Source organism: Cherax quadricarinatus, chromosome 85 (genome assembly GCF_038502225.1).
Source record: "Cherax quadricarinatus isolate ZL_2023a chromosome 85, ASM3850222v1, whole genome shotgun sequence".
In the NCBI taxonomy this organism is placed as follows: Eukaryota; Metazoa; Arthropoda; class Malacostraca; order Decapoda; family Parastacidae; genus Cherax; species Cherax quadricarinatus.
Window position 1 is genome coordinate 9,409,202 of NC_091376.1, and position 27,871 is coordinate 9,437,072.

Below are 27,871 nucleotides of genomic sequence, written 5' to 3' on the forward strand. Positions count from 1 at the left end.
TATATATGTATAGATAGCCCACTTTTATTTGGAAGAGATTAGTTAAGAACCACAGATTTAATAGATGAAAACCACAAGTGACTAGGAGATGTATGCTGTCCAGAGAGAGACTGAGGTTGGTGGGGTGGCTGGTGCAGCTGGCTGCCCCACTAAGTTCCACACTGCTGCCCCTCCATCCACCCACCTCTTGTATTTACTGTTTTCCTTTTTATTACCCTGTCTTGTGTCTGGATAGTAACCATCAGAGGCGTCGCTAGAGTTGGTGTCACCCGGGGCGGAATCATTGGTGTCACCCAGGGCGGCATCTTTGGTGTCACCCCCATGAAATCCAAGGGCGGGGGGATGGGGGTAGTAAACTCCCGTTACATCACTGTTGCATGACCAGTGACTAATGTTTAGCAATGAGAACGTTTGAAGGCCATAAACAGAACTTTAGTAATGATAAAATAAATAATCGTAGTAATATTGAGGAAATATAAACTCAAACACCACTTTGAGTACAGCAACAGATCCTACATTTATTCATCTTGAACAATGAAAAATAAAGAAAAACACTAGTTCCGATTTAAACTTGAGTACAGGTAACATCTCGAAGAATCTGATATATCATTTCCTTGCCTTCAATCCTGCAAAATTATCTATCGCATCATCAAAATCAACGATTTGCCTATATAGGCCTGTTTGTACTTGTAATCCTATAATAGGCTATGCTGTATAGCCCTTGTGGCTTAGCGCTTCTTTTTTGATTATAAGAAATAATAATAATAATAATATAATAGGCTATATAGAAACGAAGAATTTTTCTCTTAGGTTGCTGCAGCATGGTTTTGGTCATTAGTGTCACCTTCTTTAGAGGCTCTTTGGTGTCACCCCCTAAATGGTGTCACCCGGGGTGGCCCGCCCCCCCCCCCTTACAACGCCTCTGGTAACCATGGCATATAAAAGAAATACTAGTAATATTGGAGGTGCTAAAAAAGGGAATGAGTGAAAGTCTGAGTGTTTTAAAAGAAAACAAGACAACTGTGTAAAGAAATAATAGCCCCAGGCATTGTTTTAGCTATGTCCATTTTCTATGGAAAGAATGTGTGCTTATTTTCTCTGGAATACATGGTAGCTGTGTCAAATACACACTTCCAACAGGAGTTTTACTTACATAAGTTTATTGAATAAGTGTTTTATTTAGATTTTGGATACATTATAGAATTTTTTTTTACAATGGTCTTGACAGCACACGTTATGGGCACATAAAAAGTACATTACGCAAATATAACCTTGGATAACCCATTTAAGTCACATATTTGAAGGTCTAAACCTCACTGCATCCAACTAGGCCTAGCAGGGCAACATGAACCTTCTCTGCACATTTCTAGATCAACAAGCAACAACATTATTAATACTGATGATTTAAGAACTAAAAAAACTTCTGTTCCTTTTTTTTTTCGAAAAGTTGTGGTACATAACTCAATTTCAGAAACTCATCTCCAATTGTAACATGGCTCTATGGGAAAATAGGTTCCAGGTTCCAAACACTCAAGATGAAAAAAAATAATCAGAACACAACAAGGTTATAAGTGGGAGGCCCTGTCCCTAATATAGTACTGAGTTTGTTAACTGATAACACAATATCCCTAGAATTTTCTCCTACAAAGGAAGAAATTGCAAAGTACTATATGCATATTACGAGTAAAACATTGCCTGGTGCTAAATGTGCAACACATTTATATTTGATAAAGAGAACACAAAGTTTTTGATATTACTTACAGTATGAGGCTCTTATCTGCCCAACTCCCACATTATGCTATCATTATTAGTTTTTGTTTTTAAATTTATCAGCCATCTCCCACTGAGGTAAGGTGACCCAAAATAAAAGGAAACTCTTCATTCATTCACTGGCTGTCTTGCCACAAGGGCACATTATTATTATTATTATTATAATCAAAAGAAGCACTAAACCTACAAGGGTCCCAGAAGGGAACAGACATCACAATTCCAAATGACTCTTCAAATTGCAATGTCACCACCCCTTCTTCAGAGTGCAGACACTGTATTTCCCCACTTCCAGGACTCAAGTTTAGTTAACTTATTTCCCTGAAGCCCTCCATAAGTGTTATCTTGCTTATTCTCCAACATCAAGTTGAGCTATAATAACCTCTTATTACAACTCAGTCACACTTAGCAGATGACAATAATCACTGAAATTTCACAGGCTTTATTATACACTGTACTATCAGTAATCATATATTAGGTTTAATTTTCATCAAAACAATTTGTAATTTCTATACAAAAATCATCTTTTTGTGGAGGCAAAATTCCCAGAGAAAATAAGGCATTCAAGATACAGATATTTACTACAATAAAAGGTTATAACAATTTATGGTAACAGACTCCACATCAATTCCTGTTGAGCAATAGCTTCATCCGTTGCTGAATAATCAAGAAAGTTGGCCGTCCACATGCCAACACCACGCATTCCAGTCATTATGGCCAGCATGTACTTGTAAAGAAGACTCTGTCCATCATCATATCGCATTTGACGGTCTTGACCCTGATTGTCCTTCAAAAGGGAATTTTATTTAAAATACTGAATGAAATTGAAGATGAAAGGAATGTTTTGAAATTTAAAACCCATTTCTCATAAGCATGATGACCTTTCTCTGACATGTTCTTGAGAGGAAACAAGGAATCAGATATGAATACTCAATAACATATCACAATAAAGGCTAAAACAAAAGGAAATCATCAAGTGAGCATGTCCTGCTAACATAGAACAAGAACATACCTTGAAAGGAGGATTAAGGAGTGATGCTTAATAACAAACTTTGAAGAAAATCCTCTGCTACATTATGCACTCATGATATCAGAAATATATCCCCTTCTACAATAATGATTATTTAGTAGTAATAATATGCTCAAAACTGGCTTTTGTAAATGCAGGTAACACTTTGATCAAGGGTTCTTTGTCAACCATGACGCTAGTGAAAGAATCTCAGTCCAAGCAAGTACAATTAATCTCCCTTTTTTAGATCAAACCTGGTTGCCTTCCGTTCACAAGGTAAATGACACCCTTCCCTCAAAAAAAGTTCCTTGATACCAGGGGATTTATTATTATTATAATCAAGGGGGAAGCGCTAAACCCGGAGGATTATACAGCGCCTGGGGGGGGGATGTGGAAGGCATTCAGGCTTAATTCGGGGAACTGGAGCACAGATCCAATTCCCTAAATCAAGAGCCCCTCACCAACATCAAGGAACCTTCCTTGAGGGGTGATACCAGAGGAACACAACAGATGTAGGAAAATGAGTTTCAGTTACAAAACTGTAAGACTACAGCAATGACGGGATGCATACACAGAAATTTATAAAAAAAAAAGGATGGGATACCTACACAGAAATATATAAAAAATAAGGATGGGATACATACACGAATATATATATATATACAGTGGACCCCCGCCTTACGATATTAATTCATTCCAGAAGTCTGTTCGGGTGCCGTTACCGAACGAATTTGTTCCCATAAGGAATACTGTAAATTAGATTAGTCTGTTTCAGACCCCCAAAAATACACGTACAAAAGCACTTACAAAAATACACTTACATAATTGTTTGAGTTGGAAGCTGATCGTAAGGCGGGGGTCCACTGTTTATAAAAAGGTAATTACAATAAATTGGCAGCTAATAAAAAAACTTGTTTACCTTGATATTATACCATGGGCTTAAAGAGTTTTCATCCCAGTGGTAAGTTGCATTGAATTCTTCACGGGTTGCAACCATATAGCTATAAGGAAACTGCTTTCCAGCTGCATCACTGCAGTTGGCACCTCGGAATGGAATTTCCTCAATGTAGCAGGTGTCATTCTGTAAACATTAAATGCTCACTAAAAGCAGATAAACACATACATAAAAAGTTTAATAAACTTATTATTATAAGGTAATGCAAATAAATAATGAAAATAATCAATATTCTAATTAATGCATATAAACTAGTAAAACTGCTGCTCTTAATGCTGAACCATAACAAGTAAAAGTCCCTTATGGGTTTAGCACTTAGTTTGATTACATTATTATTATTAACATGTGAAAGCATTGACAATGTTACATGAATGTAGAATAAGGTATAACATGATTTATCATTCAATGATCAAGAATGTGAAACACACTACTAATGAAAATTTAACACTCAGAGAAATTCTTCTACAACTCAAATTCTTGCCTAACTTATTGGCATGGCCTACTTCCACTAGTCAGCTCTGCCCATCTGTGACCCTATCTCTTAAATGCTTCACCTTTCCTGTTGCCAGTATATATGTAGGTCTCCAATTTCAGGCATGAGCAATGTTGGACCAAATACCTCCTTTCAAGGTTGAGGGACTGATCACCTCAAACTATTACACATTTGACATGTTGAAAGGCTGATCACCTCAAACTGTTATGCCAAATCTTTCATTATTTCCAGTAATATTTTTCTGTACTGAACTGATAAAGCCAGTAGTAAGCAAAATGTCTCCAAAACAAAATTACCCAGTTGTTTCACATGTGCCTTCTTCATCTACGTATGTTAAAAATGTTAGGTACAGGCAAATCTTTTCTAAACATCACTTCACTATTTTTGCACTGCAGGCAAATCTTTTCTAAACATCACTTCACTATTTTTGCACTGCACACAATTTTTATGTATCTCGTCATTTTTTTTTTTTTAACAAGTCGGCAGTCTCCCACCGAGGCAGGGTGACCCAAAAAGAAAGAAAATCCCCAAAAAGAAAATACTTTCATCATCATTCAACACTTTCACCACACTCACACATAATCACTGTTTTTGCAGAGGTGCTCAGAACACAACAGTTTAGAAGCATATACATATAAAGATACACAACATATCCCTCCAAACTGCTAATATCCCAAAACCCCTCCTTTAGAGTGCAGGCATTGTACTTCCCATTTCCAGGACTCAAGTCCGGCTATATAAAAATAGCCGGTTTCCCTGAATCCCTTCACTAAATATTACCCTGCTCACACTCCAACAGATCGTCAAGTCCCAAATACCATTCATCTCCATTCACTCCTATCAAACACGCTCATGCACGCCTGCTGGAAGTCCAAGCCCCTCGCCCACAAAACCTCCCTTACCCCTTCCTTCCAACCCTTTCGAGGACGACCCCTACCCTGCCTTCCTTCTCCTACAGATTTAAATGCTCTCCATGTCATTCTACTTTGATCCATTCTCTCTAAATGACCAAAGCACCTCAACAACCCCTCTTCAGCCCTCTGACTAATACTTTTATTAACTCCACACCTTCTCCTAATTTCCACACTCCGAATTTTCTGCATAATATTTACACCACACATTGCCCTTAGACAGGACATCTCCACTGCCTCCAACCGCCTCCTCACTGCTGCATTTACAACCCAAGCTTCACACCCATATAAGAGTGTTGGTACTACTATACTTTCATACATTCCCTTCTTTGCCTCCATAGATAATGTTTTTTGACTCCACATATACCTCAACGCACCACTCACCTTTTTTCTTTCATCAGTTCTATGATTAACCTCATCCTTCATAAATTCATCCGCCGACACGTCAACTCCCAAGTATCTGAAAACATTTACTTCTTCCATACTACTCCTCCCCAATTTGATATCCAATTTTTCTTTATCTAAATCCTTTGATATCCTCATCACCTTACTCTTTTCTATGTTCACTTTCAACTTTCTACCTTTACACACTCCCAAACTCATCCACTAACCTTAGCAATTTTTCTTTAGAATCTCCCATAAGCACAGTATCATCAGCAAAAAGTAACTGTGTCAATTCCCATTTTGTATTTGATTCCCCATAATTTAATCCCACCCCTCTCCCGAACACCCTAGCATTTACTTCTTTTACAACCCCATCTATAAATATATTAAACAACCATGGTGACATTACACATCCCTGTCTAAGACCTACTTTTACCGGGAAGTAGTCTCCCTCTCTTCTACACACCCTAACCTGAGCCTCACTATCCTCATAAAAACTCTTAACAGCATTTAGTAACGTACCACCTATTCCATATACTTGCAACATCTGCCACATTGCTCCCCTATCCACTCTATCATATGCCTTTTCTAAATCCATAAATGCAATAAAATCTTCACTACCTTTATCTAAATACTGTTCACATATATGCTTCAATGTAAACACTTGATCTACACAACCCCTGCACACTCTGAAACCTCCTTGCTCATCCGCAATCCTACATTCTGTCTTACCTCTAATTCTTTCAATAATAACCCTACCATACACTTTTCCTGGTATACTCAATAAACTTATTCCTCTATAATTTTTACAATCTCTTTTGTCCCCCTTCCCTTTATATAAAGGGACTATACATGCTCTCTGCCAATCCCTAGGTACCTTCCCCTCTTTCATACATTTATTAAACAAAAGTACCAACCACTCCAACACTATATCCCCCCCTGCTTTTAACATTTCTGTCATGATCCCATCAGTTCCAGCTGCTTTACCCCCTTTCATTCTACGTAATGCCTCTCGTACCTCCCCCACACTTACATTCTGCTCTTCTTCACTCCTAAAAGATGGTATACCTCCCTGGCCAGTGCATGAAATTACCGCCTCCCTTTCTTCCTCAACATTTAAAAGTTCCTCAAAATATTCTCGCCGTCTACCTAATACCTCCCTCTCCCCATCTACTAACTCCCCTACTCTGTTTTTAACTGATAAATCCATATGTTCCCTAGGCTTTCTTAACTTGTTTAACTCCAAATTTTTTTCTTATTTTCATTAAAATTTCTTGACAGTGCCTCTTCCACTCTATCATCTGCTCTCCTTTTGCACTCTCTCACCACTTTCTTCACCTTTCTTTTACTCTCCATATACTCTGCTCTTCTTATAACACTTCTGCTTTGTAAAAACCTCTCATAAGCTAACTTTTTCCCTTTTATCACACCCTTTACTTCATCATTCCACCAATCACTCCTCTTTCCTCCTGCCCCCACCCTCCTATAACCACAAACTTCTGCCCCACATTCTAATACTGCATTTTTAAAACTATTCCAACCCTCTTCAACCCCCCCACTACTCATCTTTGCACTAGCCCACCTTTCTGCCAATAGTCGCTTATATCTCGCCCGAACTTCCTCCTCCCTTAGTTTATACACTTTCACTTCCCTCCTACTTGTTGTTGCCACCTTTCTCTTGTCCCATCTACCTCTTACTCTAACTGTAGCTACAACTAAATAATGATCCGATATATCAGTTGCCCCTCTATAAACATGTACATCCTGGAGCCTACCCATTAACCTTTTATCCACCAATACATAATCTAACAAACTACTTTCATTACATGCTACATCATATCTTGTATATTTATTTATCCTCTTTTTCATAAAATATGTATTACTTATTACCAAATCTCTTTCTACACATAGCTCAATTAAAGGCTCCCCATTTTCATTTACCCCTGGCACCCCAAATTTACCTACTACTCCCTCTACCACATTTTTACCCACTTTAGCATTGAAACCCCCAACCACAAGTACTCTCACACTTGGTTCAAAACTCCCCATGCATTCACTCAACATTTCCCAAAATCTCTCTCTCTCCTCTACACTTCTCTCTTCTCCAGGTGCATATACACTTACTATAACCCACTTTTCACATCCAACCTTTATTTTACTCCACATAATCCTTGAATTAATACATTTATAGTCCCTCTTTTCCTGCCATATCTTATCCTTCAACATTATTGCTACTCCTTCTTTAGCTCTAACTCTATTTGAAACCCCTGACCTAATCCCATTTATTCCTCTCCACTGAAACTCTCCCACCCCCTTCAGCTTTGTTTCACTTAAAGCCAGGACATCCAGCTTCTTCTCATTCATTACATCCACAATCATCTCTTATCATTTGCACAACATCCATGCACATTCAGACTTCCCACTTTGACAATTTTCTTCTTATTCTTTTTTTTTTTTATTTTTGCTAATTTTGCATGCTGTACAATTATACACTAATCATGCAGTAATGACCGATCAGCAGCATTATTCTATACCTCTTCGATGGTATGTATGGAGCATTTTCTGCCATGTGTGTTTGTTACACACTTTTCTGGCATATTAATGGAAAAATGGGAACAAATCTCCTGGTTCCAGGTTGAAAACATTCCATTCTTATGATGAAAGGTAAGTTCCAGGAGTCATTTGAAAGTTAAGAGTAAAAAGTTGTAGCTCACTCCTCATATATAAATAATTAATTATAATTAATTATAAGGGAGCAAGGGGCTAGTAACCCCTTCTCCCGTATAAATTACTAAATTTAAAAAGAGAAACTTTCGTTTTTCTTTTTGGGTCACCCTGCCTTGGTGGGATACGGCCGGTTTGTTGAAAAAAAAAAATAATTATAATGTTCTTGTTTGAAGGAAGGTGGGGTAGGGGTTGTCCTCAAAGAGGTTGGAGGGAGGGGGTAAAGGAGGTTTTATGAGCGAGGGGCTTGGACTTCCAGCAAGCGTGCGTAAGCGTGTTAGATAGGAGTGAATGGAGACGAATGGTATTTGGGACCTGACGCGCTATTGGAGTGTGAGCAGGGTAATATTTAGTGAAAGGATTAAGGGAAACCAGTTATTTTTATATAGCCGGACTTGAGTCCTGGAAATGGGAAGTACAATGCCTGCACTTTAAAGGAGGGGTTTGGGATATTGGCAGTTTGGAGGGATATGTTGTGTATCTTTATACATATATGCTTCTAAACTGTTGTGTTCTGGGTACCTCTGCAAAAACAGTGATTATGTGTGAGTGAGGTGAAAGTGTTAAATGATAATGAAAGTATTTTCTTTTTGGGGATATTCTTTCTTTTTGGGTCACCCTGCCTCGGTGAGAGACAGCCGACTTGTTAAAAAAAAAAAGTAATTACACATTTGTGATAATATAAAACAAACAGCTTTATTAGTATGACATTACTAACTGGTAACCAAATAAATGTAAATACCAAATTAGAACTAATCTTATTTTTAGAATGATTTAGAAAAGTATTTTTCCTACCTGGTCCAGTAAAATGCATGGGTAGTTGTAACCATACCAAGGTACTCCTAATATCATTTTATTTGCTGGAATATCCAGATCCAAGTATGTCTGAATGCCTTTAGCTGTCTTGTAGATTCCAGAGTTTGGTCTGTATTGAGACAAAAATATTGAAATAAGCTTAACTGATGTAATTTTTTTTTTATATAAAAGTCAAACTAATGATACTAATGTACTACACTACCTAATATTTTGCATAGATGATTAAGCCTTTTAATTCCTTCAAGGGATGTACGTGCCTTGATGCTTGTGCCCCCCACTCCTAGACACTTTATGGCCTCTTACAGGTTTTGTGCTTCCTATAATAATAATAGATTTTTTAATACTACAGCATTTTATCAATCCCAGTTGCAAATTACTGTATTGCCAAGTTGAGATTAAGAAACCTCATCATGAATAAAAGCCACAGTATCATGCCTGGAGTAATTTAGAAATAAGCTACACTCAAATGACAACAATTTATTTCTCTGAGTTATACAAATAATGCAGATACATGAATCAGTAAGCATAAAAGAGAGCCATTAATTATGCAGTGCATTTTGGGCAACTTATCTTAAGGCTTACATGCTACTTAAGAGCTAGACATAGCTATTATGTAAGACTGCTTGTGTAGGTAATTACAATCATAAGTATAAGAAAGGTAGCAAATGACAAATGGTCAATTAGAAATGAATTTCGTATTATTTCAACTGGTTCAATGATCTTCAGTTTTATGGAATGACTGAATAGAGATGGTGAAACTACAGCAAGTTACTTAACTAAATCACAATACAAATAATGGGAAATGTATGTTACTGTACTAATTATATATGGGAGCTGAAGGAAGGCTGGAAGAAAAACAAGGACAGAATTGGATAAGAATAAGTTTTGCATATTGCTGTCAAGATTACATTACAGAGATGAGGCAATTTTTAACAATAGCTCTGAAGCAACTGGCAGATAGGGGACCTTTAGAAACTTCAGGCAAGGAGTTCTGGATTTTAGGGCCTTTAATGTGTAATGAATTTTTACACAAATCAACCAGGTTGTGATGGATATGTGGGGGTGTGGGCCACCAACAGCAACAGCCTGGTTGACCAGGCTGTAGTAGGAGTACATATTAAATAAGTTTAAATTTTGAAGAGTGGGGAAGCAGGTTGTCTGGCACTGGATTAAGTATTCGTTCTTACAACAGCTTTTTGTTGAGTTATTATTGGTTTTAGGTAATCAAATGTAGTAGATTCAGGCACAAAAACAATAGGTGAGGTAAAGATGGATTAGAGCATAGTACAATGTAAGTAGTGCTGTTTGAGGTAGATAGCAACGTATCTTAGGATGCCTATGACTTCCAAAGTGAATAGTTTTCCTCAGTTATGAAATAATTATACAGAGAAATTACAACTAACCTTATTATCATACCTTCACAAATACTACATAATGAGCACCTTGTTTACCTGGCAGTGCATGGGCCATCAAATATCTGACTTTGTTCATCATATGCCATGATGAAAATAAGATCACTGTAGTTTGCAATTTGCTTGTAGTCATAATACCGTCCATCAATCCCATTTGCTGACCATGCTACATCAAATGATACCTGCCATGGTCAAAGCTGTGTGAGCAATCAAAATAAAAAGGTGTATGCAAATACTGTATAATAAACAAGATTCAGTTAGAAATGAATTACATATTACTGCAACTGGTTCAATGATCTTCAGTTTTATGGAGTAACTGAATAGAGATGGTGAAACTACAGCAAGTTATTCAAGGTAGGTAAACAAGATTCAATCTGAAGGAATAATTTAATTCTGAATATAAAAATCAAGACAAAGATGCTGAAAGCACACTGGAACTATAAAGAATGAGTAAGTATTATTTGTAATTTTGTTGCTATTCTCCACCAAGGCAGAGTATAGTATTTGATATCTGTCAGTATATCTGTTGATGGTTCCAAGAATCATCACTCCTATGGGCCAATCTCTGACCAGGCTTACTAAAACCTATTAAATTGGTAAGGAAATACTACAGAAATGGGAACCACAACACAATATTAGGAAACACACAGGAACGTAAAGTATGCCTGGTCATGAACCAGCCATGGGGGCATTGACCCCTGAATGAAAGTAAACTGAATGAAAGTAAAAGCTTATAAGAATTACTCACCATCTTACATGTTCTTGAGACAGAAACAGAAATGTAGCAAGCCTACTAGTGCAAAATATTAAGATGTCCAGCTTGGATAATGACAGCCTTTATGTGTATGTCTATCCTTCTTGCTTTTGTTGCATTATAAAGAAATCTTGTTAGCATAGTGCAGATATCAAATGATCATATACAAGGCTTCACTAATGATAAATTATCATATGCTGTCTTTACTTGTGAGTTTTGAATTCATGGACTTTTGACCAAGAGCTATGCATTAATATCCTAAAACTCTTCTCCACAGCTGGGCTCTAAATCTGGAACTCATGTATAATATTATGGTATTATCTGTGAGCTAGGCTCTGGGAGTCATAATGAATATAGACTAAGTACAGTATGGTAACATAGTACAATACAATGCAGTAATATGAATTATATTATGGTTTTAACCCTTAAACTGTCCAAACGTAGATCTACGTTCACCTGCGTGGCACTCCAAATATTTTTATTTTTTTTTTTTTAATTAAAGAGGGCAATTTTCTGTGTGGTATAAGACAAAAAAAAAAATTAAGACTGGTACTTACTGAGATATAAGACCACGAAGTTGTCTCTGGATGCTCACCTGATGGCTACATCCAGTCCTGCCGCTTGCAGAAGTGTTGCCGATTTACCTTTTTTCCTCGTTTTTATTTTAATTTATATAATTTCTATGTTCTGATAATGACAATTTATAATAGTTCTTGTGATTTCATAATCAGTCTTTGTTCTGAAATAGTACTCAAATTGTAACAATCACACTGACAGGTGAACATTTTCACCTGCCCTGGTTATTTACTATTGTCTAGAAATACGTATATACTACAAAGTATTTATAGGTCCCAGCAATGTTTTAGACATGTTGGAGTATGATCCTCCTTGAAGAATTGTATTATGACAAGGGTCAGATAAGTGACATTTGATGAATGTGCCCTGCTGGAGGGAACCTTGCCTTTATATGTTTTTACTCTTGCACACAAACATGTCTTTGTATGTCTGTCTGTCTGCCTGTCTATCTGTACATCTATCTGTCTGTCTATCTGTACATCTGTCTATCTGCCTAGCTCTGCTTATCTACCTGTCCAGTTTAGCTTATCTTTCTGTCTTCTGTGTGTGCCTGGAGTATAATATGAACTCCTTGAATAATGGTCTTATGACAACGTCAGATAACAAGTGACATTTGATGAATGTGCGCTGCTGGAAGGGAAAACCTTGCCTTTATATATTTTTACTCTTGCACACAAACATGTCTTTGTATGTCTGTCTGTCAGTCTATCTGTCTGCCTGACTGTCTGCCTGTATCTGTCTATCTGTACATCTATCTGTTTGTCTGCCTAGCTCTGCTTATCTGTCTGTCTAGTTCTGCTTATCTTTCTGTCTACCTGTGTGTATCTGTCTTTCCATCTGCTTGTCTCTGTCTCAGGGAGCGGCTAGTAAACCTGTTGGTTTGTGGTGTATGAGCCGCTTCCTGATTGCTGAGCAAGTGACACTGCTATTACTTGCATCATGTTTATTTATGTCTTATATCTACAAACAATGTATAGCACTTGGCCTGGAATTTTTGGGTTATCCTAGGTAATTTACATTATGTATAATAACTGTATTTGAGTACATGTGAGAGACATAGACAAGATACAAATAGAAGGTGATACAGACAGAGATATACAAAGACAGAGATATAGACAGATACAGACAAAGACAGCCAAAGCCAGCCAAATACATAAGAACATAAGAAAGAAGGAACACTGCTGCAGGCCTACTGGCCCATGCAAGGCATGTCCATGTCACCTCCCAGCTTAGACCAATGACCCACCTAGTTAGGTCACATCCACTGAAAGAAGGAGGACGACATCTGACCCAGTAGCACAAGCTAGTCAGGTCTAACTCACACCCACCCACACCCACTCATGCATTTATCTAACCTATTTTTACTTTCCTCTTAAAATGTGAGTGTTAATATGACATGACATCAGTGAATCAGTGGTGTTTGCCATGCTATTTGCTCTAGCTGGTGCTCAGTTGAACTGGTGCTCCCACAAGGTACTAAGTAGTCCCCAATTTTTTTCATAGTGCGCACAATGAGTGCACAGACCCATTCTTTCATGTCTCGGCGACTCAGGCCTATCGCACCAAATTTGAAGGAATGAAAAATAAAACGTTGATCTATGTTTGGAGCCCACCTCACGTGAACGTATATCTACGTGTGGACAGTTTAAGGGTTAAAATCTTTATTGATTCGCTCTTTGCTTCATTATTTTAGAATCTTTAACTGATTCGCTCTTTGCCTTCACAAGGGCTACCCATAATCTTTACTCATACTTATTGCTTAGAAATTCCTCTGTGAGTACTGTAATAACCAAATGCAACACAAAATTTTATTGTTGGACTGTGAGGAAGAAAATATACATGCTTTTTTTTTAGCTAACGATGATGATGATGATGGATGAAAAATAATGCTAATTATTAAACTTTGTAAGAACCACACCAAAAGTTGATGAGTGCAACATGACCACACATTCACCTCACTCAAGATAAGGCAAAGAAACTGAATTTTAACTAGGATATTCTTTCTAAATTCAGATTGTTTTTCTGGTTAAGAGATATTTTCCATTTTTATTACACCATTCAGAATTTTCAGTAATTTTGGAACCCCTCATACATACAATAACCAAAATAAGTAATGAAGTAAGGTAACACTAGTATATCCAGATATGAGGATAATTAGGTTTGATTTGAGGAAGGGGAGGGGAGGATTACTTAACATTTTAGACTAAATCCTTCACCAGCATCAAAGCACGTCTCTTGAAGGAAGAGCACTGAATTAAAGTCTCTTATCAATAACTAGTATCTTTGAATACTACCATATATAAATCCCTGTCAACCAGGTATAAGTGGCATCACAATGAAACACATGAGTGAGTGATAAAAGCTAGTCATATAAAATAGTGATTATTTGATTAAATAAAAATATCACTTAGTATATAAACTTGTAACTAAGTCTAAATCGTTCCACTGACCTCTGACCCTGGCAAAAGTTTATGAAACTCTTCTGCTGTTTCTTGCACCAGATTACTCAGTCCTTCTTGCTCTGGAGAGTCTGGATCAACAACATCTTCAAAGTCAATGTTAATTCCATCTAAGAAATTCAAAGCAGCATCACTAACTTGTAAGTCTACCCAGTTGTGCCGTGCAGTAGCATTGGGAAGATCACTTGTAGGGATGTTGCCTGTCACACATACAGGGGACATTCAATTTACAATATAAATGCAACAGGTGCATCGCAAAGGGGAAGATGAAGCTCCCAAAATTCAGTCAGCCCCTAAAGCCCCAAAAAATAATAATTTTTTTTTTTTTTTTTTTTTCAACAAGTCGGCCGTCTCCCACCGAGGCAGGGTGACCCAAAAAAGAAAGAAAATCCCCAAAAAGAAAATACTTTCATCATCATTCAACACTTTCACCACACTCGCACATTATCACTGTTTTTGCAGAGGTGCTCAGAATACAACAGTCTAGAAGCATAAACATATAAAGATACACAACATATCCCTCCAAACTGCCAATATCCCAAACCCCTCCTTTAAAGTGCAGGCATTGTACTTCCCATTTCCAGGACTCAAGTCCGACTATATGAAAATAACCGGTTTCCCTGAATCCCTTCACTAAATATTACCCTGCTCACACTCCAACAGATCGTCAGGTCCCAAGTACCATTCGTCTCCATTCACTCCTATCTAACACGCTCACGCACGCTTGCTGGAAGTCCAAGCCCCTTACCCACAAAACCTCCTTTACCCCCTCTCTCCAACCCTTTCGAGGACGACCCCTACCCCGCCTTCCTTCCCCTATAGATTTATATGCTTTCCATGTCATTCTACTGTGATCCATTCTCTCTAAATGACCAAACCACCTCAACAACCCCTCTTCTGCCCTCTGACTAATACTTTTATTAACTCCACACCTTCTCCTAATTTCCACACTCCGAATTTTCTGCATAATATTTACACCACACATTGCCCTTAAACAGGACATCTCCGCTGCCTCCAACCGTCTCCTCGCTGCTGCATTTACCACCCAAGCTTCACACCCATATAAGAGTGTTGGTACTACTATACTTTCATACATTCCCTTCTTTGCCTCCATAGATAACGTTTTTTGACTCCACATATACCTCAACGCACCACTCACCTTTTTTCCCTCATCAATTCTATGATTAACCTCATCCTTCATAAATCCATCCGCCGACACGTCAACTCCCAAGTATCTGAAAACATTCACTTCTTCCATACTCCTCCTCCCCAATTTGATATCCAATTTTTCTTTATCTAAATCATTTGACACCCTCATCACCTTACTCTTTTCTATGTTCACTTTCAACTTTCTACCTTTACACACATTCCCAAACTCATCCACTAACCTTTGCAATTTTTCTTTAGAATCTCCCATAAGCACAGTATCATCAGCAAAAAGTAACTGTGTCAATTCCCATTTTGAATTTGATTCCCCATAATTTAATCCCACCCCTCTCCCAAACACCCTAGCATTTACTTCCTTTACAACCCCATCTATAAATATATTAAACAACCATGGTGACATTACACATCCCTGTCTAAGACCTACTTTTACCGGGAAGTAGTCTCCCTCTCTTCTACACACCCTAACCTGAGCCTCACTATCCTCATAAAAACTCTTTACAGCATTTAATAACTTACCACCTATTCCATATACTTGCAACATCTGCCACATTGCTCCTCTATCCACTCTATCATATGCCTTTTCTAAATCCATAAATGCAATAAAAACTTCCCTATCTTTATCTAAATACTGTTCACATATATGCTTCAATGTAAACACCTGATCTACACATCCCCTACCCACTCTAAAACCTCCTTGCTCATCCGCAATCCTACATTCTGTCTTACCTCTAATTCTTTCAATTATAACCCTACCGTACACTTTTCCTGGTATACTCAGTAAGCTTATTCCTCTATAATTTTTACAGTCTCTTTTGTCCCCTTTCCCTTTATATAAAGGGACTATACATGCTCTCTGCCAATCCCTAGGTACCTTCCCCTCTTTCATACATTTATTAAACAAAAGTACCAACCACTCCAACACTATATCCCCCCCTGCTTTTAACATTTCTGTCATGATCCCATCAGTTCCAGCTGCTTTACCCCCTTTCATTTTACGTAATGCCTCACGTACCTCCCCCACACTTACATTCTGCTCTTCTTCACTCCTAAAAGATGGTATACCTCCCTGACCAGTGCATGAAATTACTGCCTCTGTTTCTTCCTTAACATTTAAAAGTTCCTCAAAATATTCTCGCCATCTACCCAATACCTCCATCTCCCCATCTACTAACTCCCCTACTCTGTTTTTAACTGACAAATCCATATTTTCCCTAGGCTTTCTTAACTTGTTTAACTCACTCCAAAATTTTTTCTTATTTTCATTAAAATTTCTTGACAGTGCCTCTCCCACTCTATCATCTGCTCTCCTTTTGCACTCTCTCACCACTCTCTTTACCTTTCTTTTACTCTCCATATACTCTGCTCTTCTTATAACACTTCTGCTTTGTAAAAACCTCTCATAAGCTACCTTTTTCTCTTTTATCACACCCTTTACTTCATCATTCCACCAATCACTCCTCTTTCCTCCTGCCCCCACCCTCCTATAACCACAAACTTCTGCCCCACATTCTAATACTGCATTTTTAAAACTATTCCAACCCTCTTCAACCCCCCCACTACTCATCTTTGCACTAGCCCACCTTTCTGCCAATAGTCGCTTATATCTCACCCGAACTTCCTCCTCCCTTAGTTTATACACTTTCACTTCCCTCTTACTTGTTGTTGCCACCTTCCTCTTTTCCCATCTACCTCTTACTCTAACTGTAGCTACAACTAAATAATGATCCGATATATCAGTTGCCCCTCTATAAACATGTACATCCTGGAGCCTACCCATCAACCTTTTATCCACCAATACATAATCTAATAAACTACTTTCATTACGTGCTACATCATACCTTGTATATTTATTTATCCTCTTTTTCATAAAATATGTATTACTTATTACCAAATTTCTTTCTACACATAGCTCAATTAAAGGCTCCCCATTTACATTTACCCCTGGCACCCCAAATTTACCTACTACTCCCTCCATAACATTTTTACCCACTTTAGCATTAAAATCCCCAACCACCATTACTCTCACACTTGATTCAAAACTCCCCACGCATTCACTCAACATTTCCCAAAATCTCTCTCTCTCCTCTACACTTCTCTCTTCTCCAGGTGCATACACGCTTATTATAACCCACTTTTCACATCCAATCTTTATTTTACTCCACATAATCCTTGAATTAATACATTTATAGTCCCTCTTTTCCTGCCATAGCTTATCCTTCAACATTATTGCTACTCCTTCTTTAGCTCTAACTCTATTTGAAACCCCTGACCTAATCCCATTTATTCCTCTCCACTGAAACTCTCCCACCCCCTTCAGCTTTGTTTCACTTAAAGCCAGGACATCCAGCTTCTTCTCATTCATAACATCCACAATCATCTCTTTCTTATCATCTGCACAACATCCACGCACATTCAGACTTCCCACTTTGACAATTTTCTTCTTCTTATTCTTTTTAGTAATCTTTACAGGAAAAGGGGTTACTAGCCCATTGTTCCCGGCATTTTAGTTGACTTTTACAACACGCATGGCTTACGGAGGAAAGATTCTTATTCCACTTCCCCATGGATATAAAAGGAAAATTAATAAGACCAAGAACTATTAAGATAAAATCAAAGAAAACTCAGATGAGTGTGTATAAATAAATGTGTACATGTAATAATACGTACTGTAATAATAACAACAACAAATAATAATACGTACTGTAATAATAACAACAACAATAAAATGCTGTTTCAAGACAAAGTCCCTTGTTCCCTTTTCCAACTAGATTGCTGTCCTCAAGCCCCTCCTATATAAAACTTCTAGAGCCACCCCTGATATACAGTACTAAAGATACAGTCCATGCATATGTACATACTGGATACAAGTGCAAACAAATATTTGATATGGTAAATAGTACAGGTATCCCTCACTTTATGCATTAGATGTAGATGAATGGTTCACAGAACCTACACGTTGATAAATTAGACAACTGTGCAACTCTTGGGTATCTTTATTGAGGAAACGTTTTGCCACACAGTGGTTTCATCAGTCCATACAAAGGAGAAACTTGAAGAACAGGAGGAGAATGAGGTAATCAGTCCCTCAGCCTTGAGTCAATGTGGTCACTCCTTCTATTCAAGATTGATGGACTGACCACATCGACTGAAAGTCACTGTTTACTGGGACATTTGACATGATGTTTTTCATGTTATACTTTACCAGACACTGCTCCTACAAGTTGTTTGATTTTAAATCCTATAGGTGTAAAACTTCCTATAACAAAAAAATATATGACTTGCATTCTATGTAGCTTCTATTATGATAATGAAAATTAGAGGTAAGCATTATAATACACTGCCTTAGTTTGTCTTATACAGTGAGCAATTTAAACTACCACATTGACAGTTAATATAACAGAGTTTACACCAAGCCAAGCTGTCATCTGTACTAATGTATGTAGTATATGAACATGTGTGTTTAGGAAGAATTTTAACAAGTAAAGCATTTCATTATACCACACCTTGCTTGATATTAATTCAATTCATAAAAATTCTTTTAGAAGCATATTGCATTTTCCAAACCAGAAAATGGGAATAGAATGGGAGGGACAAAGGAAAAAAAAAAAGACTAAGAAAGTTCTTACCTAGTCTCACAACTTTGACTCCATTTTCATGAGCATGACAAAGGAGGTCCACATCATAAAAGCCAGCAAGAGCAATAGTTGACAGTTTAGACCAGTTGAACTTTCCCCAAACAGATGCATCACATTCAAGAACAAAAGCGAAAACCTAGATTGAAAATTAATGAGTTAGTCTTGTACACTCTTTATTTTAACAAGCATGACAACATTGCCTGCTTGCTGCACCATTCAAAACCCATGCCTCACATCCATTTAAAAGTATTTGTATCACTATACTCTGTTATTATATTAATATTATTATACAATACACCAGGTTGAGCTTGAGAAATACACACCTGCCTTTGCTCTACACATTACTGAATATCGACATTCAGCATTTCATCAGATATTTATTATACTGTTCTGTAGCCTAATTTATTCTTTGACAAAGTAGTAGCTGCAAAATACAGTACAGTAGTATATAGTGAATTCTATATGCTATGCTAACAGTAATTATGCCACTAGATCAATTACAGTACTGTACAGACAGATATCACTGCTAAGTGGTCAACTTGCACAATTGAAAGTCAAGACACATCATGGAATCTTGTTCCATGTGTCTTAACTTTCATATTGTCAGTATTTTATACCTTTCTTGCACAACTTGCACAATTAATGTACCACCAAAGAATGATAGACATTGCAATGGAGAGACTGAGATCTGCATTTTAAGATCTAGCAGTCTTAGAATTACCAGAAAATTCAAATCTCAATCACCAAGTGACTTATTTACATTTGTTTATTATGAATGTTAATCACAATGATAGGTCTAATTATAAAAGATATTAAAACATTAATGTGATACTTACTTCATTTTTCTGTGACTTATCTAAGAATTTCTGGACATGTGGAGCTAATGAATTTCTTTGTGCAGCATTTGCAAGTGACATGCATAGTAGAGGATCACTACAGGGACAGGGGTTGCTGGCATCTCTTGATTCTTGGAAGAGGTCTTGTTTCTTTTCTGTATTTATTGCACTGAAAGAATGTAGTTCTCCACTGACACAGGAAAAGATGCCCAGTATCATTACAAACATCTGACATGAGCCAGCCATATTTTATCTTTATTTAAGTGTGGATGATATTTCAATAATTATTGTACTACACACATGTAGTGGAATGTAAATATTCCCAATGTTGATGGTTCACTAGAAATTTTCTCTATTGTTAAGTGAATTTTGTACTGTATTTCAATCCAGAGAGAGGTACTGTATCTGTAAATAAAACAAATAATGTATTAATTGCAACACACTACAATGCAATTCTCCCTCTGTGGTATTTATCTATTACAATGGTCCTATTGTCTAACTTCAATGGGACCTAGAGTAGGTTGGATAGCTTAAAAAGTAAAAAGCTTGATAAACTTGCTAAAAGTTAACTTGGTATCTTGATAAAGTTCTCGCTAAGTTAAACATCATTTTTCTGTCTTTGTCTTTCATTCACTATATGCCAGCTTACTGCCTATTTTTCATGCAGGTGGAAAGTTCTTTACTAAATTCATCCCCATATCACTAGTGATGTTCTATTTTACCAATATAAGAACAAAGTATATAAGAGAAATAAAATTCAAGGTGCTATATTGGTGATACACAGCACTATTGATCATCAGTGTTGCAAGTACAGTATGTACCATAAATATAAGGACTGTACTGACTGGTAACTGCTAGACTACACATGTACAAATGAAGAGTAAATATACAGGTTTTCCTTGCTTTATGCAAAAGATGTGTTTTTGGCTCATGGCACATAAGCAAACTCAATTTAACACCCCACAGCATAGGGATAAAACATCACCAATGGAGGAATAGAGGTGAAAAGGCCAATTAGAGTGGGACTCAGGGTGGGTGAAGGAGACTTTCAAGAGCTCCTGTTTGCTTAGCCATTTATCACTTCTAAGTATGCACCTTGTAGGCACTAAGACAATTATTTATGTGATTTATCTCTAGGCTTCTCTCCAGGAAAGGGTCAATATCCATGACAAATTCAGAAAGTCTCTCACCTTCTGCAAACAATTCTGCCAGCTTCTTCATGTCTTTTACAATGAGAAGTGCTGCATCCTCCTTTTCTGTATTAGCTGTAGTAATCTCAAACAGGTCATCAACACTTTAATTCTTTGTTATTGGATTCAAAAAGCTCCATAATGTGTTCCTCCACAGGGTCTGAGAAATTTTCACCCACCTTCAGTCCCAACTTGAGAACTTCTCACACACACTCTTGGACAGTTTTGGGAAGTTCTTGAAGTTCATAATAATGTTCTCAGAGCACCATTCAAGGTAGAGGACCTCATTTTGTCCCACGAGGTCTTAACATTGTCGATTGTATCACTCACATTTTAGGCTTTCCACCACTTACAAATTGTTGGCTTGTTAAGTCTGTCAGCATCCTTCAGCAGATGGGAAATTCTCCTCAGATAGTAGGCCTTGACTGTCAAAATAATTCTCTGATCAAGAGGCTGAATCGGGGAGGTTATGTCAGGGAAACAGAACAAGACATTCACACTTGGGTTGACATGCTAGTGTTTTCAGTCCAGAGGCATTGTCAGGGATGAGCTACACTGTATTATAAATGCTAATTTAAATTCCCTGCAGTGGCACCCTGCCCTCTTTATAATCACCTTCATCTTGTAGCAGGCAGTCATAAATTTTCAAGGCCTTAATCCTGACTGAAGTAGAGCAAACATTCAGTTGCTCTGGTTCTTGTCCTTGACTCCACACTGCTAGGATTTTCTCTAGCAATGGATTTCTTACTATAGTTGATATTTTAGCATTAAGATGTATAGACTGCATTACAGAGCTCCCAGTGCTTTCAGCAATCTTTTTTTAATGATGTCAGTGGTTGACTTGCCCACGTTAAATGCACATGCAAATGCTGATGGCTCCTCATCGGCATCAGAACAATTAAAAATCTGCAATTTTAGGGAAGTCCTCATGTGCTTCTGTGATGGGTCAGGGACAGTGCTAAGAGTTGATTTAACAGAACACAGAGGAGTCATAATGGAGACTGCAACTGCAGACATACAAGGAATGTACATGTATTCTATTTTGATAGTACATTGTGATTTCCACAATGCCCCACCCAGAGTACCATGCTCAAAACACAGTGTCCACCTATTTCCATCATATAAGAATGAATTTATACTGTGTATAATGCATTACTGGTATAAATGGGTATCTCATCTTTGATTATTCCTTGTGGAAAATTTTACATTTCCCATGTTATTATGATGACAAGAGAAGTCTACAGAGCAGTCATTGTGTGTGATATCTTCATAGCAACAGAGACAATTTTTTATAAATATAGCCATCTTTGATTCCTTCAATCAACCAATTAGAAGGTTAAGTTAAATTACAACTGAAGATGTAATTGCGTGAAACAAATACTGTATTCAGTGTAACCAGGTTACCCTCCGTATTTTTCATACTTCCCACCAAGGTATGATTTTTGTGTGCCTGGATATGGAACTCCCCATGCTGTGAGTCAGAGAGAGGCCATAGGCCCCTGCTCTGGTCTCACTATCACACTAGCTGCTGGATGATCAGCATCTTGCCCTCCTAGGTCCTTGGCTTTGCTTGCACCACACTATCGTTGCCTGATGTACCCTCAGCCAATATGCTACTGTCTAATTTCCTGTGAGTTTACTTTGTCCTGCATAGTTTCCTGTTTGCCAGCTATCATGCCAGTGAACCCTGCAACAATGGACAAGGTGGATTGTCCATACCAGTACTGCTACACACTCCATTATATTAGGATGTATTAACAAGGATGATTATTATAGCTCTGGATATTTGATAGCGAGTCAAAGAGCTTACACCAATAAGCAGTGAAAACAGTGAAGTTATTACTTCACTTTTTTCAATGTTTTTAATGTTGCTAATTAGCAACTAAGCCCCGGACTGAAGGATGGGAGTCATGGCACTCCCACAGGCAGCATCGCTAAGGAAAATGACAGCTAATGTGTTGATGTCTGACTATAAAGATGTAATCATGTAGGCTCTAGTGACATACATGTACTTTGTAGATTGACTCTGTGCCATTTTAGCTATAAAAGGGAACTTTCAGTTATGACTGAGTTAGGTGAACGGTAAGGAAGCATTATGGCGCATCATTTTTAACAACTAAAAATATAGCACCAGGCACAAAAATCTCTGACATTACCTGTGTCCGGCTAAACCCATACAAAAATTCAATGTACATAAAAGGACCTAAAATCTGGAACTCCCTACTTGAAAACTCTAGAACTGCAGACACAATCATCACTTTCAAAACTACCGTTAGAAAACATCTTATCTCCCTGACACCCCACTGTCAGCTAACTACATGAAAACCACCTATTCTCTTGTATCATTTTTATTTATTTATTATCACACCGGCCGATTCCCACCAAGGCAGGGTGGCCCGAAAAAGAAAAACTTTCACCATCATTCACTCCATCACTGTCTTGCCAGAAGGGTGCTTTACACTACAGTTTTTAAACTGCAACATTAACACCCCTCCTTCAGAGTGCAGGCACTGTACTTCCCATCTCCAGGACTCAAGTCCGGCCTGCCGGTTTCCCTGAATCCCTTCATAAATGTTACTTTGCTCACACTCCAACAGCACGTCAAGTATTAAAAACCATTTGTCTCCATTCACTCCTATCAAACACGCTCACGCATGCCTGCTGGAAGTCCAAGCCCCTCGCACACAAAACCTCCTTTACCCCCTCTCTCCAACCCTTCCTAGGCCGACCCCTACCCCGCCTTCCTTCCACTACAGACTGATACACTCTTGAAGTCATTCTGTTTCGCTCCATTCTCTCTACATGTCCGAACCACCTCAACAACCCTTCCTCAGCCCTCTGGACAACAGTTTTGGTAATCCCGCACCTCCTCCTAACTTCCAAACTACGAATTCTCTGCATTATATTCACACCACACATTGCCCTCAGACATGACATCTCCACTGCCTCCAGCCTTCTCCTCGCTGCAACATTCATCACCCACGCTTCACACCCATATAAGAGCGTTGGTAAAACTATACTCTCATACATTCCCCTCTTTGCCTCCAAGGACAAAGTTCTTTGTCTCCACAGACTCCTAAGTGCACCACTCACTCTTTTTCCCTCATCAATTCTATGATTCACCTCATCTTTCATAGACCCATCTGCTGACACGTCCACTCCCAAATATCTGAATACGTTCACCTCCTCCATACTCTCTCCCTCCAATCTGATATTCAATCTTTCATCACCTAATCTTTTTGTTATCCTCATAACCTTACTCTTTCCTGTATTCACCTTTAATTTTCTTCTTTTGCACACCCTACCAAATTCATCCACCAATCTCTGCAACTTCTCTTCAGAATCTCCCAAGAGCACAGTGTCATCAGCAAAGAGCAGCTGTGACAACTCCCACTTTGTGTGTGATTCTTTATCTTTTAACTCCACGCCTCTTGCCAAGACCCTCGCATCATACACACATAAAAAACAACCTAGACCTCCTCTCGATATCTGCGATTCCCCTCAATTCACATTTACACTTTACCCAATTGGCTATAAACATAGAAATACGTAATAAAACTATTACCTAATGAATCTTAAACTAGTCATAAGTTTGCCTGAGATACTCCAATATAGGAGCTTCAATAGAAACTATGTATCGTACCAAGACAAAACCATTCACACTGCTAAATTTATGAACTGTAATGCAGTTACTTAGCCTTAATATCAACATGCTCCATAATCTGTACCAATATAGAGAGTTTGAATTAATCTTAGTCTGCCTGAAATGCCTAGTCATGCCAGGTGTGATAGTGGCCCCTTCTGTATTTTATAATATGTAAACCACACAATATCCTATAATATGTAAACCCCACACTGTAATCTTTAGAGAGAATAAACTTGAATGATTGATTAATTGAAGTATGTTTAGTGGTCAACATCGTTCTGGCATCCTAAGATAAGGTTTTGTTCAGATTTTTAACCCCGGAGGGTTAGCCACCCAGGATAACCCAAGAAAGTCGCTGCATCATCGAGGACTGGTGGCTAAAGCTCTCACTTCACACAGCGAGGGTCTGGGTTCGATTCCCAGCGAAGGTACAACCATGGGGCGTGTTTCCTTACATGGTTGTCTATATTCAGCCATCAATAAAATGGGTACCTGGGAGTTAGTTGACTGGTGTGGGTCACATCCTGGGACAAAACTGACCTAATTTGCCCGAAATGCTCTGCATAACAAGTGGCTTTCTATATACAGTAGTATGTCATTGATGTCAGGTAGGCCTGTATACCTTGTACATGTACTTGTAGTAAAAGATATTATTATTATTATTATTATTTTTGGGGTCCTTAAATCTTGTCCCCCAGGATACCACCCATATCAGTCAGCCAACACCCAGGTACCTACTTGCTTGCTAGGTGAACAGGACAACAGGTGTAAGGAAACATGCCCAATGTTTCCACCCATGCCGGGATCAAACGACGGACACTCAAGTGTGTGAGGCAAGAACATTGCCTACCAGGCCATGGGACACCCTAGTACAGTACAATCCAAGTACTGTACTGCATACAGTACAATACTTTTAGGCCAATACCCTATAGAGTAGCTGTTATCCAATGCTTCCCATAAAATAGTTTATTATTACTGCATCCATCTTGATGGTTAATTATTTAATTAATAACAATGAACCTCTTAAATGTAAGAATAAATATTAAGGTCCCAGGGATTGTGGATTCTTTTTAGGAAGGCAAGTCATAGGAAGGTGCCACACAGGACCCATTGCCTCCATACAGTACTGTATCTCTCTTAGAATTCTCCACATTCCTTACTAATTTTACCAGGCACTCGAATAGGTACCTTACCTTCTTGTAAGCTGAAAGTAAATGATATAATGTTTAGGGTGGTTCATTAGGATAACTGAGAATTCGAGAGATTAAATAGGGGGCGTTTCCTAATTTAACTAGGTTATCAAACCCTTTAGTAATCTAATCTTCTCATGTCTTTGTTCACATGTACATCTGACAGTGACAAAGCATTACAAATCAAGAGGTGAAAGCCACATAATGCCTTTTGTCTACTCAACCATGAGATAATTTTTTTCACCCCATTAGAAATGTCACATTGTCTGATGTACAGGGTTATCCCAGGTTAAATTTACATAATATACTATACATATGTATATGTATGCCCATAACATCTGTGTGCCCTGAAAACCCAGGTACAAATTTAAACTTATGTTTGAAAAGCCAGTTGTAGATTGTTTTAAATAAAAACTTAGCAATGTACCAGTGCTGGGGCCAGAAGATGAGTCTCAACCCCTGCAACCACAATTAGGTGAGTACATGTAAATTAAAATAAATGTATAAAACAAAGTTAAATGTTTATTTGATTAAATATTACAATATGTGATTAAATATTACTTTTATTTGATTAAATGTTACAATATTATTAATAATTCACATAGATATGAATTATTAATAATAATATTTTAACTATTGTGCTCATTGTACAAAATACTTGGCTGTAAACATATACATATTATTATTATAATAAAAAAAGTGCTAAACCTGCAAGGGTCATACAGCAGTGTATACATAGTGTGTATTTGAAGATTTAAAAAAAAAAGTTATCACTGCTTTTAAACCCTTCATAGAGCAGTATTATTATTATTATTATTATTATTATGAAAACTAAGCACTAAACCCACCAGGGTCATGGTGCAGTAAAAATCCTACCCGTCCAATGTTCTTGTTTAGGCCTCATGAAAGCTGGTGCACAATAAACACATTATATAAATTTATAACAAATACAAAAATGTCTATATTATTTATATCATTGTATTATACAGTATACAGTAAGGTAAGATAAGCTTTATTTGGAATAATCAATAAGTTTTATTCAAGAAAATCTACAAATATTTCACACATTATAAATCTGCACAGTGGTTCTGAGCTCACACTTATAACACTGAGCTTGATATAATGACTAACAATACACTCATTGTAGAAGCCAGATACATACATAAATATTCAAAATTCTAGAGGAAGGGGAAGGAATATACAGTTGTTATGGATTCCATCACACACTGGATTACCTCCTTATAGAGTTAGTAAGTTAGCTAAAAAAAAAAATACCCTAAAGGAAAATGTTAAATATAACTTTTGTGTGAGTGTCTAGCATTAAGAATACAGTAGGGCCCCGCTTTACGGCGTTCCGCTAATATGGACATTTCAAATTATGACCAAAACTTGCTATACGGCTCCCGTCACCTGACTAAGACGGTCACCGCCACACCCAGTGTTAACATTTTCCAAAATTTCAAGTGTTTTAAAGCTGTTTCATACTTATATATACTCTGATAATTATATTCATGTGCACCTGTACCTAAGTAAACTTACACTGTGTGCTGGTTTACAGGTAAACATTAAAATCACTAAGAGTGGTTTATTAATCTTGACGACGCCATATAATAATAATAATCATATAACAATAATAATCACCGAGGCGCATTAAATGTCGTATATTACGTTAATATAGACATTTTGATAATCTATATTATATATATAATAAACACGCTACGTAACATATAAACATGATAAATACACCGCACAGTAGAATAAACTAACAAATTGTTATTGTTATTGTTATAGATGTTTTTGCAGTCGTGTTGTTGGAGTGTCGGAAAAATAACGTTTTCTCTAGTTTAACATCAAAGAAATTGTGTACACAGTAGTATTACTGGGGGTAACTCTAGAAAATTATTCCTTTCGTATGCCTTCACTCAGTGTATTCCTTCTAAATATGGT

General features: G+C 37.5%; 1 protein-coding gene across 3 annotated transcripts; it reads right to left on the reverse strand.

Annotated features, from left to right (window-relative positions):
• Nucleotides 1-492: 492 nt before the first annotated feature.
• On the reverse strand, nucleotides 493-27,772 carry LOC128703279 (di-N-acetylchitobiase). Of its 3 annotated transcripts, none has more exons than XM_070103352.1 (8): nucleotides 27,692-27,772; nucleotides 19,899-20,303; nucleotides 19,054-19,198; nucleotides 14,252-14,460; nucleotides 10,511-10,653; nucleotides 9,039-9,168; nucleotides 3,696-3,857; nucleotides 493-2,554 (listed from the first exon to the last, which is right to left on the reverse strand). In XM_070103352.1, exons 2-8 carry the CDS (start codon nucleotides 20,142-20,144, stop codon nucleotides 2,372-2,374), a joined length of 1,218 nt encoding a protein of 405 aa, XP_069959453.1. In that variant the 5' UTR covers nucleotides 20,145-20,303; nucleotides 27,692-27,772; the 3' UTR covers nucleotides 493-2,371. The 3 variants fall into 3 exon arrangements, with proteins under 3 accessions (XP_069959453.1, XP_069959454.1, XP_069959455.1); XM_070103353.1 differs by lacking the exon at nucleotides 27,692-27,772 and adding an exon at nucleotides 27,464-27,593; XM_070103354.1 differs by lacking the exon at nucleotides 27,692-27,772 and adding an exon at nucleotides 25,928-26,031.
• Between the last annotated feature and the right edge of the window lie 99 nt (nucleotides 27,773-27,871).